Source organism: Zootoca vivipara, chromosome 9, assembly GCF_963506605.1.
Source record: "Zootoca vivipara chromosome 9, rZooViv1.1, whole genome shotgun sequence".
Taxonomy (NCBI): domain Eukaryota; kingdom Metazoa; phylum Chordata; class Lepidosauria; order Squamata; family Lacertidae; genus Zootoca; species Zootoca vivipara.
In genome coordinates, this window is record NC_083284.1 from 20,955,808 (window position 1) to 20,973,566 (window position 17,759).

The window sequence follows — 17,759 nt, forward strand, 5'->3', positions numbered from 1 at the left end:
ACTTTGGAATATTATATCTCCTCTTTCATTGGATCCCTCTCACCACCACAATAAGGAGCCTCCCTTTTACATGTACTATAACACTAATCTCCATATATCAATCTGAAATGGAAACCTTGAACCAAAGTCGTTGCAAATGAATGCAATGGAAACTAAATGCAAAGGCGTTTAACCCAATCGGTTGGACCCTTCAATGGACACTGAAGTAAGCTAAAAACGATTGTTTACATGAATTAGTATAAATGATATGCACTTATGCAGTGACTTTAAAATCCCAGACAATTATATACCTGTGAGCTTACCTTTAGTTGTTGAGATAGTTGTGGTTGATCCTGTACAAATAACATTAAGCATTCATTGTGGTGGTTTATCTTGCAGTTGAGATTAATGTTACACTAAACAGCCATCTTAATAATTGTTGAGAAGGGATATGCTAAAGGAAGGTTGTGGGAGTGTAAAAAAAGAATACCTGGAGAAATAAAACAAACTAACGGACAGGATCAGTGATGGTAAGAGCACCCCAGATTGCAAGAACAAGGGGTTCTGAAAGTTAGAGACCCCCTGGAGTTCTGACAATCCTTGAGAATGACAGAGGAGGCAAGGCCTTACATATTTGCTATTACTATTACTCCTACTATTTACATTACATCCTGCTTCAGGTGATGTATATATGGTTCTCTCCTAACTCTTTTATCCTCACAACAATCCTGTGAAGTAGGTTGGGAAGAGATAGTGAATACTCACCCTGGGCATGAGAAGGGATTTAAACCAGATCTTCCTGGTCCTAGCCTGACACTGTAACCACTAAGTTGACTGCACTGGCTCTCATGCACCATCATAGCTAAGCCCAGAATCAGCACGGACCCATCATGGGCTTTGCTGATAAACAGCAACAGGGAAGAAGTTGCTTTTTCTCGAACAAAGCCACTCTAATGTATGGGCTTGTTCTCAAGAGATGGTTAAAAGTAAGGCAATAAAGGGTTGTTGCTTACCAGGACTTGTTGGGCCCTTGCTGGGTGTTGTATTTATGTCTTCTGAAGATTAAAAACAAACAAAAGTATGAGTGTTAATCATTGTTCTCAACAATCTCTGTCAAATGAAGAATTAGCACTCAGAGGCGATGCCATGGAAGCAGAAGTCATTCTGCCGAGCAGCTGTTTGAACAGTTGGTAATGCTTTCCTTTGATGGTTTATTGATTAACCTTTTCTGTTATAGCTCATCACTTATTTAATGGTATAAGGCAATACCATTCCAATCACCATTTGGGTGCATTTCCTTACCAGTACAGTACTGGAATATGTTCACGGCGGCTTCTTCATTTTGGGGGGGAATTTTTACAACTTTGATCTTTTCCATCCTCCTTTCGTTAAAATGTGGGCAGTTTCTAGTTGTGTTTTGCTGATATTCCTTACCAAAACTATGATCATTTCACAGCTACAGTAGGAGATACCAGGTTTGTAATTTTAGGAAAAGACCAGTTTTCAGAAAGAGCAATAGTTTGCTTCCTCTTTATGAAAATTGTACTCTCCCTCTTTTTCTTCTCCAAAGCAGGAACAGGATTGGGCAGTGCCTTTAAGTGGAGGCTTTTTCCTGGACTATAAGAAGAAGTAGTTGGCATGGCTGCATAGCCCAAAGAAGCTAGGCTAAATATATAGAGAGCTGGGCTTCGTATAATTTCTTTCCAGTAGATAGACTTAAGTGCCCCTGTTCTCAACACATTGACTTTGCTGTGCAAGGGGTCAATCCACTATGAAAAGCTTAATTATATGGCAGTTATTACAGTGTGAAAAGCAAATTAGAGTAGCAAACCCAGACACAGAAAAAAGCCATTGCCAGTGATGACAGGTCTGAATTTTTCGGTGCAAATGTGCAATGTAAATTGCAATCCTTATTGCAGAAAATATATAGCAGCACAGGAGGAGATGTTTGGGGAAATCACATAGGCAGAGAAAATTATGTGACATTCGAACCATCTTATTACTTCATGAATGGATGAAAAGGCTGGTTTGCATCTATAGAAGAAGCTGAAGTTTATAGGATTTTAAGCAACTTTAGTTGTGAGCCTCTCCCTTCAAGAGCGTGTCATTTCAGAGATTTTGTTTATTGTCAAGGCCCCTGATTTGTTGGGGGGGGGCAATTTTTAAGTTCACATTTTAACAGCTTATTCACTCTTAAATGATGTGTAGAGCAATTCTATGTATGTTTACTCTGAATAAAGTCACACTCAGTAAGATGGGGGTTGCTCCCTGGTAAATGTAGACAGGATTGCAGCCCAGAGGCAGAGACGTAAGAAGGCAGCAATTTCTGTTCCAACCTGTATTCATCACAACCAGTGCTGTTTCTGGTCTGCTGCAGTTCAGTTTCTTCCAATATTGCATTATTCATCTCACTGTCCACTATGTAACGTAAATTACATAAATTATTTATGTAACTTCTATAACTTACATTAATTTCAATGTAAAGGGAACATAAATGTAGAAAAAACCCCATAGTTAATTATGTATGGACTTAAAACAATTATGTCAATGAATATCAATCATAGCCACTTGACTGAGTTCCATTTCTAACTACAAATGTAAACTGCAGATGTGAACACACAGACTACAGCAATGTCTTATTCTTTTTCATAATTGTCTGTTATCTCTACCTGAAGCTTTCTGCCCTGTTTCCCTATCTTATCATTCTTACTATTTATGTCAGTAGCACTTTCCTATAGGTAGTAAAGAAATGGGCAGGTCTTTCAAAAACATGGTCCCCACTTCAGCCAGGACACATCCTGTGCCCCGAGATCTGCAGATGAAGGACGGTATAATAATAGTAGTAAGAAAGTGAAAGATAGCCATTTACTCTCCCAGTGGTACCAGTTGGACTAGGTGCCTCAGAGTGGACCAGATGGAGAACTTTACTCCTCTGGTCCACTCAAGAGCTCCAAATAAAGCTCTTCGTCCATGATGAAGAGCAAGGGTGATGAGGAGCAAGCTGATGACAAAGAGCAAGGATGAGGGAAGGGGGCTTCCAATGGGGGCTTCATATCGTAAATGGGTGGTTGGCAACACACACACATGTTTTCCCTGGAAAGGGTAGATCTGGAATGGTCTGGGGAGGAATTTTGATGTCAGCAGTATTGTGTGGATGCTGCAAAAAACCCCAACAACAATTGCACACATGAGCAGCAGAGTCAAGAATGAATGTCTGTCTAGGAGTATCCACAGAGTGGTTACCAACAAGTCAGCTATTTTGCTTAGGGATGGGACTAATCCTTTAATCCAGGTGAGAGGAACCTGTGGCCTTCCAGATGTTGCTGAGCTGCAACTCCCATCAGCCACAGCAAGCATGGCCAATGACCAGGGATGACCAGGGCTCCTCAAGCCTGCTTTAAGTCAAGGGTGGTTCCCCCAGATGTTGCTGGGCTGTATGTATGTATGTATGTATGTATGTATGTATGTATGTATGTATATCTAGAAGGCTCATGTTGGGGAAGGCTGTCGTAGGAATATAGGAAGTTGTCTTATACTGAGTCAGACCATTGGTCCTCTAGCTCAGTATTGTCTGCACAGACTGGATGCAGCTATTCAGGGTTTTAGATAGGGGTCTCCCCAGCCCTACCTGGAGATGCCGGGGATTGAACTTGGGACCTTCCACTTGCAAGGCAGATGCTCTATCCACTGAGCTATGGCCCTTCCCCTCATTTGTTCCCGGTATTTGTCACAGTGATAGAAAGATTGTCCGTCCTCTCATGGCCTCCTCTATTTAGCAGTCACCTGCTTATTCCTCCCCCAGCCTGTGCTTTTCTGATATCCCTTTAGAGTCCCTTTGGCTGCAACAGCTTCATCTTTTCAAGCATGGAGAGGAAAGCGCTGGATTCGGCAGGGATTTGCCATCCCTGGTAGAAGTGACTAGCAACATTCCCACGGAAAGCTACGTGTGGGAGTCCGGCTCTGTTCCCTGATCCCAATGCAGTCACTTCCAGGAATGTGTCAGGGGGAGAAGTGGGGTGAGGGTGTGGCTTCAGGGAGTGCGCGAAAGATAACAGGATATGCTAAAAATATGACCATTACAGTCGCAGCTGCAAGGTCAAGCCAGCAACACACCGAGATACGACGGAATAATGCAAAAAGAACACCGCCCATCATTTGCTACACAACAGAAGAGCTGTTCCCCCACCCCATCCGTTTTCTTCTCTTACATGTGCAGGAGGCCAAATCTGTCCATTTTGGTTCTTCTTAGTTTCTCCCACCACCCGAGCCTTTAGCTAGGTTCTGCACATTTGTACATCAGTTTGTGGCATTTACCACCATCCCCTCCAAAAAAAGATCCTCATGAAATTCCATCCGCATTTTAGTGCAAACACCTCCTATTTTACATGTTTTTAATGCACTTTTGCCTCATGTTATTTAGCAAAGTAAATATAATGTATTTTTGCATGTTGTTTGCACTAATAGATGCATTTCTGTGCACACGTTGCCCTATTGCATGCATTTTTTGCACAAAATTTGGAGAAGTGAGAATTTCAAAGGATGGCTATGTTTTGATTGGCAAATGGTTTCAGAACGTGTCAATTAGGTAAAGGCAACCCTATCATTTCTACTAACAGCTCCTCTGCTGAATTCCTCCACACCATCACACAGACATGTTCGTGGATACAGCAACCTTTCTCTATATGAGGCACAGTTAGAGTGAGCTGAGGTAGCATGTCAGGAGCTATTAATGTGGTTGCAACTGCATTTCCCCCACTCCTCCCCGAGATGGCTGCTGTGACAAATTGAAGCACTTTTAAAATGTTTATTTCTGCCCGGCTGGCAAAGAGTTAACCCACCTCCAGCCTGACTGGCATAGAACTCTGATGGGGGCGGGACTGTGCCCGGTTTGAAAGGAGGGAGTGTCGGTTTTGGTCAGTGAGGAGGGAGAGGGAGGAAGGTGTGGTGTGATGTTATGTGGTGGCTTATATGAAGACAGTTAAGAGGCTAGGAAAACTTAAAGTTAAATGTTTGACTGAGTTTATTTTGTACAACTGGAACAAAGCTAATTAATTAATGACACGTTAAAGAATCACTTATGTTTTTAACACAATAAAACTTCATCTCTGTTTTTGCCAACAAGAGGTCCGTTTGTATTTTTCCAGCGAGGTACCAGGACTCACAGCCGTGGTGACTCAAGAGAGGGCCAAACTCACCTCAGGCAGGGAGGTGGTGGTTTGTGTCCTGAAGTTACACGGAGGAGGCTTAGAAGGGTAACCTGAGGTGCCAAGAAGTTGCCAGAGTGCCTAGGGCAAACTTCTACAGTGGGGGAATCCAACTGAGGGAGACCCTTTACAGGAGGCAAGAGGTTATTCCTGGGGGACAGCCTAGAGTTTCTTAAGGTACCAGGCCACGTAGGCTGGAAGGCTCTCCTTACTTAGAAACCCATTAGGAAAAGGGGTTTATTTTTGAGGCGGCAGGAGAAGAGGGTGGGTGTTTTCCCCTCGGGATTCCTGTGTTGCAGTGATAGTAAGGCAGAGTGGGACACGGGTCGTCACATTTTTGGTGGCAGCGTCGTGATCGAAATTAAAAGCTCACGCGCCTAGTTTGGTTTGAGTCTGTCAGGATTTTCCTGTGAGGAAAATGACTCACGTAAGAAAACCCAGAGAGGCAAAAGGAGATGAAAGAACGGAAGGGGCTGAGGGAAGCCCAGATTCTCAGGTAGAACTTATGAAACTACGAATTGAGATGGCCAGAATTGAAAGTGAAAGGGAGAGGGAAAAAGCTAGAATTGAGAGTGAGAGAGAAAAAGCTAGGATTGAAGCTGAAAATGAGAGGGAAAAAGCCAGAATTGAAGCTGAGAGGGAAAAGTTAGCATCTGAAAGTGAGAGGGAAAAAGCTAGAATTGAAGCTGAGGAGAGAATGCAGTCAGAGAGGATAAGGGCACAATTAGAACAGGACAGAATGAAGCTTGAAGAGATACGTTTGCGATCAGAATTAACTCGGAGTCCAGTTAATAATGATAGTACCGCAATTAATTTAAAAAGATTCCCCAAATTTGGAAAAGACGATAATGTCGAATCGTTTCTATTTACCTTCGAACGCGTTTGTGTGGAATTTCAAATACCTGAGGAGAACTGGATGCTTTATTTAAGACCTCAAATTTGTGGGATACTAAGTGAAATTTATGCTGACCTGAGGGAAGAAGAGCTGTCAAGTTACCAAGTATTTAAGCAAAGGGTCAGGGTTCGATGTGGACTCACGGCTGAACAAAGCAGAAAGGCTTTTCGTGAGGCAAAAAAGGAGCATAAAGAGACTTATGCCCAACTAGCTAGCCGCTTAGATAAATTACTTGACAGATGGATTCAAGGGAGTGGAGTGAAGGACTTTGATGAGTTAAAACAATTAATTTGTTTAGAACAATTTTTTAAGCAAATCCCTAGCAATTTACGTTGGTTCTTGAGGGATAAAAAACTGAAAACTGTGGCACGGGTTGCCGAGGTCTTAGACGAACTACAAGGTGATTTCAATGAAATAGCATTCCCAAAACACTCACAGAAGGGTAATCCATGGAGAAACAGAGAAAATAAAGACAGGCAAGAAAATTTTCCTGTCAGGGAATCAGTTTCTGACAAGACAGGGTCTAAGAAAATCACTTGTTTTTTCTGTAATCGTGAGGGCCATGTACGTGCCAGGTGCCCCCTGCTGGTTAAGTCGCAAACTACACCTTCTGCAGCTAAACAAGTAAAACTGGTAATGCAGTCTCAGGAAAATAGCTCGCCTCAGACAGAAGGCTCAGAGAAAGCGGACAGTCCAGTTGAGACTACTTCTAAGGTATTACAGGTCTGGAGGGCTGAGCAGGAATGCAACCAAGATTACATGGAGCCAATTGAATTAAATGGTCAGTCTTGTTTAGGTTTGAGGGACACTGGAGCAGAAGTCTCACTGGTCAAATCACAATTTGTTCCAAAGGAGCAGTACCTCAAGGGTCAGTCCTATAGTTTAAAAGGCATATGGGGCCCACATTTTGAAGTACCATTAGCTGAAGTTGTTATTACCTACAAAGGATTTTGTGGCAAGTGGAGAGTAGGAATCCTAAATGAATTGGAGGTACCCTTTTTAATAGGGAATGACCTAGCTAGTCAGAAGCACCGTATTCAAGTGATAACTAGGTCACAGTCTCAAGTCACTGAGAGTAATCCTCCTGCAGTTATAGAGACACCCATAGAGCCTGGTGAGGGTGAAGGGCTGATTAGCGTGCCAGTGGTCCAGGAGCACGGTGCCCAATTCTTGAGTGATCAAAAAGAGGATGAAACTATAAAAGAGCTGTGGGGTAAAGCACAAAGTCCTAATGCCGAAGTAACTGTGGAGAACCCCTGCTTATTTACCACCATTGAGGGAAGACTGTATAGAATTTCTAGGAGGAGGAAAACTGCTGCGGTTTGGGAAAGGAAGAAACAGTTAGTGTTGCCAAGAGCTTACCGGTTGCAAGTGCTACAAATGGCACACGACGCACCCTCAGCAGCGCATCTAGGCATTAGAAAGACTAGTGATAGAATCCAAGCAAGATTTTACTGGCCTGGGATGGGCAAGGACATCAAAGAGTATTGCAAGTCCTGTGTGATCTGCCAAAAAGCAGGCAAAAGAGCGGACAAAACGCGAGGCTTGTTACAGTCTATTCCTGTAATTACTGAGCCCTTTTCCAGAGTAGGAGTGGACATCCTCGGGCCTATCTCCAGAGTTACAAAAAGGGGGAATAAGTTTATTTTATGCCTAGTGGATTATGCTACGCGCTATCCAGAAGCAATACCTCTAAAGGACATTGACTCAAAGACTGTAGCAAAAGCCCTCATGTCGGTGTTCTTAAGGCTGGGATTCCCCAAAGAAATTATAACAGATTTAGGGACATCCTTCACGTCCAAGACCATGGAAGAGCTTTTAACTCTTTGTGGAATTAAGCATGTTAAAACTACGGCTTATCATCCACAGTCGAATGGCTTGACGGAGAAATTTAATTCGACCCTGAGCCGGATGCTGAAAACCTATTCCATCAATCATCCTAACGACTGGGATGAGAGGCTGCAATACTTCCTATTCGGTTATCGCGAAGTGCCGCAGGAGAGCACAGGGTTCAGTCCTTTTGAACTCCTATTTGGACGACAGCCACGAGGACCCCTAGACTTGATGAAAGCAGCGTGGTCAGGGGAGGAGCAGATCGACAGCCCTGATGTTGTGACGTATCTACAGGAGCTGCAGAGCGACCTTCAAGAGCTACGGGAGCAAGCTGCTCACAACTTGCAGCAGGCACAGCGTCGACAGAAGCAGTGGTATGATGCACACGCAAGAGACAGAACTTTCCAGCCTGGTGACAGTGTGCTCGTGTTAAGAACAAGACGTCGAAAGAAGTTGGAGATGTCGTGGGACGGTCCCTTCAAAGTGGTCGAGAGGATATCGGCGGTGAACTATTTGGTAGAGTTAGATGGGGAAGGGAACCGATGTAAAAACTTTCATGTAAATTTACTTAAGCCTTATTTTGACAGAAATAAGTTGGTGTTACAAGTAAAGGGGAAGATGACACAAGGAATTCATTTAACTGGGTGGGGAGAGCTGAGTAAGGGCACAACTCTAGCAGAGGTGTCATTCGATGAAAGTCTGACCCCAGAGCAAAAGGAGCAGTTAAAAATAGTCCTTGCTCAGTTTGCTCAAATCTTCTCAAACATCCCAGGGAGGACCAACCTAGCAACTCATGTAATAGACACAGGGTAAGCACATAAGTGGGAAGGAAAACATCATAGCGGACGCCTTATCCAGGTATTTTTGAGAGGTATAGGATGGTGCAAATTATTATATGAAACGGTGATAACCCTAGCAGAACATTTGTGCTTAGGCGTTATAATCTGACACATGCCAAACATGGTTTATCTGTGTACAAGTTTATGAGATGTTAATTTAGTTGACTTTGTAATATGAATGTTATAGAATGCATTGAAGTATTTTGGACCCCAAGCCCATTGCTTTGGCATTGCTCTAGTTAATTAAGAGCAAGCCGACGCAATGTCTTTGTGGTGGGGGAGATATGTGACAAATTGAAGCACTTTTAAAATGTTTATTTCTGCCCGGCTGGCAAAGAGTTAACCCACCTCCAGCCTGACTGGCATAGAACTCTGATGGGGGCGGGACTGTGCCCGGTTTGAAAGGAGGGAGTGTCGGTTTTGGTCAGTGAGGAGGGAGAGGGAGGAAGGTGTGGTGTGATGTTATGTGGTGGCTTATATGAAGACAGTTAAGAGGCTAGGAAAACTTAAAGTTAAATGTTTGACTGAGTTTATTTTGTACAACTGGAACAAAGCTAATTAATTAATGACACGTTAAAGAATCACTTATGTTTTTAACACAATAAAACTTCATCTCTGTTTTTGCCAACAAGAGGTCCGTTTGTATTTTTCCAGCGAGGTACCAGGACTCACAGCCGTGGTGACTCAAGAGAGGGCCAAACTCACCTCAGGCAGGGAGGTGGTGGTTTGTGTCCTGAAGTTACACGGAGGAGGCTTAGAAGGGTAACCTGAGGTGCCAAGAAGTTGCCAGAGTGCCTAGGGCAAACTTCTACAGTGGGGGAATCCAACTGAGGGAGACCCTTTACAGGAGGCAAGAGGTTATTCCTGGGGGACAGCCTAGAGTTTCTTAAGGTACCAGGCCACGTAGGCTGGAAGGCTCTCCTTACTTAGAAACCCATTAGGAAAAGGGGTTTATTTTTGAGGCGGCAGGAGAAGAGGGTGGGTGTTTTCCCCTCGGGATTCCTGTGTTGCAGTGATAGTAAGGCAGAGTGGGACACGGGTCGTCACAGCTGCCCACTCCTGTTTACAGACTTATTTATCCTCAGTTTTCTCCAGAAAGTGAAAACTTGTCTAAAGTTTAGTGGCTGGTTGGACAAAGAGGTGATCTCTGGGCTCAAGCGTACTGGCTTGCCCCCATGATTGGGAGGGCGGGGGCGGGGCCATGTGACATGCTGATGTCACTCGTGTAAGCCATGCGACGTGCTGATGTGTTGCCCACATGCCGCATGGCTTGCGTGAGTGACACATGTGGTGTGTGTGAGTGATGTGAGCATGTTGCATGTTGAGCATGCCTAGTATGTGCATAGTCATCATGGAATATTGAGGGGGCTCGGCCCTCTCCTTGAATTTTTTTGGGGGGCCCTCAACCTCTTGGCTCCCCAGATGGCACCCTTGTCTGGGCTCATCCTGTGACTGCCATTAAAATGAGTCTTTGAACAACGTATGTACTATACTGGGCAAGAGACTTTGGGCATAATATACAACTTACAGCATGGGAGAAGTTATGGAATTGGGATTTAAAATTCATAGCATGTTACATGTTGATTTTTTTTTTTATGAAAATGAATATAACGGGATCAAATGTATGCTGGAAATATAAGGAAAAAGAAGGTACCTTTTATCATAGGTGGTGGAAATGTAAAGCGGTAAAAGAATTTTGGGAAATGATATATAATGAGTTGAAAAAAATGTTGAAAATAACCTTTTCTAAAAAAACCCCAAACCCCCAAAGCCTTCCTTTTAGGAATTCTAGGTGCCGAAATCCCAAGGGAGCAGATAAGACTATTTATGTATGTGACCACGGCTGCACGGATGTTATTGGCCCAGAGATGGAAAGAAGACAAAGCTCCCACCAGAGAAGAATGGCAGATGAAGTTGATGGATTATGCCAAAATGGCCAAAAGGACCAGAAGAATCAGAAAACAGGAAGACCAAAATTTTAATAAGGAATGGGGGGGAATTATAATTTATCTTAGAAACCATTGTAAACAGTTAAAATTGTTAGTAGGATTGGAATATCACTTGTAGTTAAAGGCGAGTTTTGGACACAACGGAGAGGTAAAAGATTTTGGATTATCATAAATGATGCAGGAGGAAATGGACCCACAAAGGGGAGGAGGGAAATCCAGGAGATTCCTTGGAATCTTGTTTTTATGTTGTAAGTTGGACTGTAAAATTTTAATTTGAAAAACTAAATAAATATTTTTTTTTTTTAAAAAAAGAACAACGTATTTACAAAGTGTGTATGAACAGCTGCATCACACGTCAAAATATCCTAGATCAGGGGAAGGGAATGTTACCATCAGGCTTGTACACTTTTATGAAATACATAGCTGCCGGTTATATCAAAGGTTCTGGCTGCTCATCTGCAATGGGAAACCTCAGCACTCCTGCAGGGACCCACAGGGAAGACAGCGACAAGGCAGGTGCAATACCATGGTCCTTCCATTGTAAACAAAGGAACGTAGGAACCTGCTTTACAAGAATCCGTCTAGCGGTCTATCTAGTTCTGTCTGGGACCTTCTGAATGCAAAGCCAGATGTGTTGCCACTGAGCCATGACCCAGGTTAGTCTGGGTCCTGTTCCCCAAAGCTATGTACACAAATGTGGAATATGGCACATTACAGGACACTGGAAATACACACACGTCTGCACCTAGAACAGGCATAGGCAAACCCGGCCCTCCAGATGTTTTGAGACTACAATTCCCATCATCCCTGACCACTGGTCCTGTTAGATACGGATGATGGGAGTTGTAGTCCCAAAACATCTGGAGGGGTGAGTTTGCCTATGCCTGACCTAGTACTTTGAATAATCCAGATGATGGTTACATGCGAACAGCCTTTGGTAGCAGATAGCTAAATGAAGAAACAAAGTAATGTCTGGTGAAAGTCAATGAGGTAGGAAGGACCACTGGTTGGTGACAGAGCATATGCTTTGCAAACCAAAGGTGCAATGTTCAGTCTCTGAAAAATACCAAGTAGCAAAGAAGGGAAAGATGTATGCTGGAGAGCTGATGCCAGTCAGAGTAGACTGTATTGAGCTGGGTGAACAAAGAGTATGAGGCAGCTCCTGACATTGCTTAGCATTGCCTTCCTGAAAGAAAAAGGGTTCCATTGCATTATGAATCCAAACTCTTGACATTATCACTCTCTCCTCCACACCCCCATTGAAATCCAATGGCTTATACTGAAGTTTATTTTGATGGATGGTCAGGGCTCTCTCTCTTATTAATTAAACTTGCAGAAAGATAAGCCGCCTGAAATTCTTGGGCAGCAGGGATGAGCAGCCTTGTTGAAGGAGCGGAAGGGGAACTTCCATCACGGTCTCTTGCGCTGAACAGCATTTTCTGTGTGCAACTACGGTAGTCCCCTCAGCAAAGAATCACTTGTAGTTTCTGTATAAAAGATCTGCTTGTTCAGGTGAGCACACTTTGGCCAGTCCAAAGGATTATGGTAAAGCCATTTCAAAAGCTGTGGAGTGCTCTTTTTTGTGATATCTGGAGAGCCAGATGTAGGCTGAGGGGAGGAAAACCGAAAACTCAAACTCACCAGATGCCCTAACCTGGGATTTAGCCTCATTCTTGTGCAATGGATTTGTGTGTTTTCAGGACGCAGCCTATTCTTGTGACAGTAAACCATTTTAACTGTTTTTAATTCTGAATTTTAGATTATTATGGCCATTCTGGACGCTGTGCTCTTGTGTGATTTCAGGATGCAATCTCATCCCCGAAAAGTACTTTTTCCCAGGGCCACGATCTCGTCCAGGTCACATGACTTGCAAGGGAATGTGGCCCCAGAAGAAGGCATCCTGGTTTTTCCCTGCGTCGCGTTGGAAGGTGTGGACTTGGTATCTGGCAGCTTCCTACATTTTCCAAGAGGCTACTTCGAATAAAATGGCAGAGATAACAGTCTGCTGCATGCAGAGCTTTGTAAAGGAAGCCCATGCTTGTAAAAAACATCCAGTACAGGCATCCCCAAACTGCGGCCCTCCAGATGTTTTGGCCTACAACTCCCATGGTCCCTAGCTAACAGGACCAGTGGTCGGGGAAGATGGGGATTGTAGTCCAAAACATCTCGAGGGCCGAAGTTTGGGGATGCCTGATCTAGTAGAATGTTACACATGGCTATTACTGATTATCAAAAGCAATGACTTGTGGGGATGCAGTTCTTAGCAGGGTGTGCCCCTTCTCAATATGACTGGGATGAGAAGTCCAGCTAAGGATGACAATTTATTTTTAAAAAACCCACAGAGCATCAGAAAGCCCAAAACCAAAGTAGGATGGAAACTAGATAAAGGGAAATGGCATGGCCATTACTCAGAGCAATGGGGTGGGTTTTTAATTTTTGTTAAACAGTCATAGCATTCATTTAAATGGAATATCACCCAAAATAACCATGTGGTGAGGCCCATTACATCAGCCTGCAATGGAAAGAAAGAGAGAGAGAGAGAGAGAGAGAGAGAGAGAGAGAGAGAGAGAGTAGCTTAATCCCTTGGTATTCAAGACATATAAATTGAAAACCTTGATTGGACAAAGCTGTGGAAAATATATTCAAAGGAGGAATGTGTGTGTATGTGTGTATTTTTATATATATATACTGCCTTTCAAAGAGCTGGATAATATGCTTAAGTAGGTCAGGCCATTTTAATCTCTAATTAATGAAAAATGTGGAAGATGCTACTAGGTCAACATAAATAGGATTAGGGTAATTGTGTGAATGGTTTTGCTTATTAGCAGCATGTCTTAAGGACTAGATTATTCCTAAAGTAGTTTTAATATTGCTCTAATTGATGCCAACAAGGAAGAGAAGAACTGAGGACAATGGTTACTAATTGCTAGGGGCATTGCCCACACAATTTAGATATCTTTATGTACAATTAGGGATGGGGTATGTATTTGCAAAGGGGTAGGGGCTTGAAAATGCAAGCCCCCCCCATTCAAATAATAGCACAGGGGTGGGGAACTGGTTGCCCTACTGATGCCTGTTGGACTACAACTCCCATCAGACCCAGTCAGCATGGTTAAAGGTCAGGGATGGTGGACGTTGTAGTCCATCAACAACTGGAGAGTTCCAAGTTCTCCATCCTTGGCGTAGGCTGTTCGTTTTGGGTGTGGGGTGTCATGAAACTTAGAATTAGGCAGTTTTGTTTAAGTCACTATCCAAAGTTGTCATTTGGCTACCCTTCCACTCAATTGAGGAAGAAGCTCTAATGGAGAAGGCCTCCCCAGGCTGAAATATGCCTCCCCAACCCATAGCTGCCAAGTTCTCCCTTTTTTTAAGGGAAATTTAATTATGCTGAATAGGCTTCCTCATGAAAAAAGGGGAAACTTGGCAGCTATGCCCCAACCTGTAGTAATTACTCACCAGTTTGGGGAGGGGGGGGGAAGGTGCAGCCATTGATTTGGAAGGAAGAGAGATACTTAGAAAATGAAGCATGGCCACAGCAGGGGAGAAACAGGGGGCACTTTCTGGGTTGCAATGGGGGATGGTGGGGGAATTAGGTTTTATTTGTATTTAAAGGTAAACCTATCTTTGCACTTGCACTTTCTGAAACAATACATGAACCAACGCAAGTCAACTTTCAAAAGCCACACTTCTGTGAATTTTGCAATGCAGTTCTGCAGCCAAGTAACATGTACAAAAGTGCATGTAATGGGGGGAATTGCTCAGCAAAAATGGTAGATTAGGCAAACCTGCATACAAACACATGTATATTAGCATAAATTTGCACTGAAATGCTTTTGATTTTTTCTTTTTGATTTTTTAAAAAACAAAGTAATAATGATAAATATAAATAAAAATGTGCACCCCACCCCCAAGACCATTCCACTGTAACTATCCAACCTCCCAAAAGTTCAACACCTCTTGCGATGCTTTGACTTTTGATTTTCTTGAGGATTTTTTTTTTTAAAAAAAGAGCTTGCAAACTGATGAGGAAATGTGGAAAGCTGAAGACTGGAAGAATTGAAATCGACCAATTTCCCCACCCTTACTTTCTCTTAACCAAGACACTGAGCTGTGCCTGCTGATATTGACCCCTTTCCATCTTGAATTGCAGAAGTCATACAACCCCTTCAAAGTTTAATCATGACACCAGTGCCCCTTCTTCTAAATGCTGAAGGACACCAATGGGGCTCCAATGAGGATTTTCAGAGTGTATGCTGACATGACATGGGTTTGAAAGCAGATCTTTCAGGGATGGTACCATTGGTGCCGCCACCTTGTCAGGATTCTGAACAGCAACGAGCCTGCCCAGCAACATGGGTTATGCCACACCAAGCTTCTGTTTATTTCCATTCTAATGAGTAAGCCGAGGAAAAGACTTTGATCCAATACTTGTGATTACTTAGCAGCAGGCATTCGGCTACTTGGTTAGTAACCATTCAATCAACTGGTCTATTTATAATATATCTGTGAAAGGGTATAGGCTTTGCATCTTTTTAAAGGAGACAACTACACAATACAGCACCTTCTACAAAAACAACATTTCCTAGCGTCAAATGGAATTGCTATATTTTCAAATAACAGCTCCAGTTGTTCTCTGGTTATCATCCTTTGGTTTGGTTTAAAACTGAATACTGTGGACTGTAAAAAAAACACACAACAATTCTGTACTACAGACTGCAAAAACTGATTGAATGATATACAATGACTAGAACCCAAAGTTAAAATAAGAAAGAATCCCGTCCCAATGACATCTCTGTGTTACTCTGTATCTTTATTTCTTATTCTCCATGTCTCTTTTCCTTCAAAATTAAATTTTTAAAAAAACAAAATTAGAAAATGACACTGCACTAATGCAACACTTCCCTCTCAGTTTTATTCCTCTACCTGTTTCAATCTCCTTTGAACAATACTTACCGCTCTTAACAGTACAAATATCTGCAGGTGTATTCAGAAGCAATTTCTACTACCTTCAAAGGGGCTTACTTCCTAGCAAGTGTGCTTAGGAATGCAGCTTTATTCTTTGCTTGTAATAAAAGGTCTGATTGGATTAATCTCCAGGAGGTATGATGTGTTCAAGGAGCTACCAGTCGTGGTGAATTAGGCTAAGTGACCATGCCTAAGGGCCCCATGCAATAGGTACATAAATCAGATTTTTCTGCCCACTCTCAAATACTAGAGCTCCAGAAGAGCTGACCAGCAAGAGATATTATTCTCTGAATACACTGAGATCCATAAGAAATAATCTTCTTCCTTCCTTCTCTACATAGCTGCCAAGTTATCCCTTTTTTTAAGGGATTTTCCCTTATGCTGAATAGGCTTCCTCGCGAGAAAAGGGAAAACTTGGCAGCTATGCTTCTCTAGTCATGCAGTCAGCCAGTCCATGCATATGTGGCAATGAAGCACTCTCTAGTATAGCCCAAGAGAAAACAGTATAGCAGGCAAACCTTTTCCTAACCAGGAACCTCTACTTGTCCCCAGCTGCTCTGAGCGAACAAGCAAGCCAGAAAAGAGTAGCAAAGACGAATGTACCATTACCGCCAACACAGCAGAGGGTCAACATAGCCGCAGAGAGGAGGACTCTTCCCAACAGCTCCATAGTGCTTCTTCTCTGTGCTGCAGGCATTCCTTTTCCAACGGCAGCGAAGCACAAAACTCTCTCCCCATATGAATGGCCACTGCCCAGCCCTGCTTATTTTTGGGAGCTTGATAAAGAACAGGAGGAAACACGACAGACTCCCTCTGGGAATTCAGATTTATTGTTTCAGCCCTTTAGCAGGAACTCCTTTTCCTTGGCAGGCAATCGTGTTTTTGTTACTACTTTAGTTTGTTCTTCTTCAGCCTCAGAGGTCAGGAAGGTTCCAAAGAGAGCAGATCTTGCTTGAGAAGAGGACCAGATTCACAGTTTTTATATATCTATCCAGGGCCGTCTTAAGCGCCCCTGGCGCCGTGGAGCGACGGATCCCTCCGGCGCCCCCCCCACCCCATTTCCCCTCCGGCGCCCCCCGCCCCGTTTCCCAGCACGGTGGGCGGGCGGGCACAGCGCGGCTGCCACAGGCACTGCTGTGCGGCGGGTGGGCAGGCACAGCGCAGTTGCTGTGGGCGCAGCTGCCCGGCGGACCGGGCGGCCAGCGGGCGGGCACAGCTCGCGGTGCCCTCCTGGAGGGCCGGCTCCATGGTGCCCTGCGCCACCCAGCCTGGCCGTAGGGCTGGCCCTGTCTCTATCTCTATCTCTATCTCTATCTCTATCATCTCTATCTCTATCTCTGCTTAAAGACCTCCATAGAAGGAGACTCCACCACACTCCTTGATAGCAAATTCCACTGCTGAACAGCTCTTACTGTCAGGAAGTTCTTCCTAATGTTTAGGTGGAATCTTCTTTCTTGTAGTTTGAATCCATTGCTCCGTGTCCGCTTCCCTGGAGCAGCAGGAAACAACCTTTCTCCCTCCTCTATATGACATCCTTTTATATATTTGAACATGGCTATCATGTTCAAATGTATCTTCACTCTCATGACTGAGTCCTTCCCCACCTTGCTGAATCCCCTCAGCCCTTCCACATAATCCTCAATGCAGCCCAGTCCCGATCCTTCTTCTTGGTAATAATTTACATCATGGGCAAGAACTGCTCAAAGCTCAGCTGTCTTCCCTTGTCAGATACAAATTTAGTAGCAGGGAAGTATCAGTTGCAACATGGATTGATTACATTTCAAGTAGTATTAATTGAATCTTGGCTTGTTTTCACGGCTCTTTTTGTGGAAATGAGTGCTTGATGTCTGCTTGACACTCGGCCAAACTCGGCCCTCCAGATGTTTTGGGACTACAACTCCCATCATCTCTAGCTAACAGGACGAGTGGTCAGGGATGATGGGGGTTGTAGTCCCAAAACAGCTGGAGGGCCGAGTTTGGGGATGCCTGCTCTAGAGGACTGTAGGAGGACTGTAGCACGGTGGTATTCAGCGCTAACCCTACTCAGAGTAGACCCACTGAAGTTAATCGTCATGACCAGGCTTCCTCAACCTCG

General features: G+C 43.7%; 1 protein-coding gene across 2 annotated transcripts in view; it reads right to left on the minus strand.

The window, feature by feature from the left end:
- Positions 1-16,573, minus strand: part of EMCN (endomucin) — a 42,721-nt gene extending 26,148 nt beyond the window's left edge. The window contains exons 1-3 of one of the 2 annotated variants that reach the window (XM_035113351.2): positions 16,268-16,573; positions 993-1,034; positions 303-332 (exon numbers count right to left, since the gene is read on the minus strand). In XM_035113351.2, the coding sequence (XP_034969242.2) occupies positions 303-332; positions 993-1,034; positions 16,268-16,361 (166 nt within the window). In that variant the 5' untranslated portion in view covers positions 16,362-16,573. The remainder of the gene's footprint in view (positions 1-302; positions 333-992; positions 1,035-16,267) is intronic. The other variant, XM_035113352.2, reaches the window with a different exon arrangement.
- Between the last annotated feature and the right edge of the window lie 1,186 nt (positions 16,574-17,759).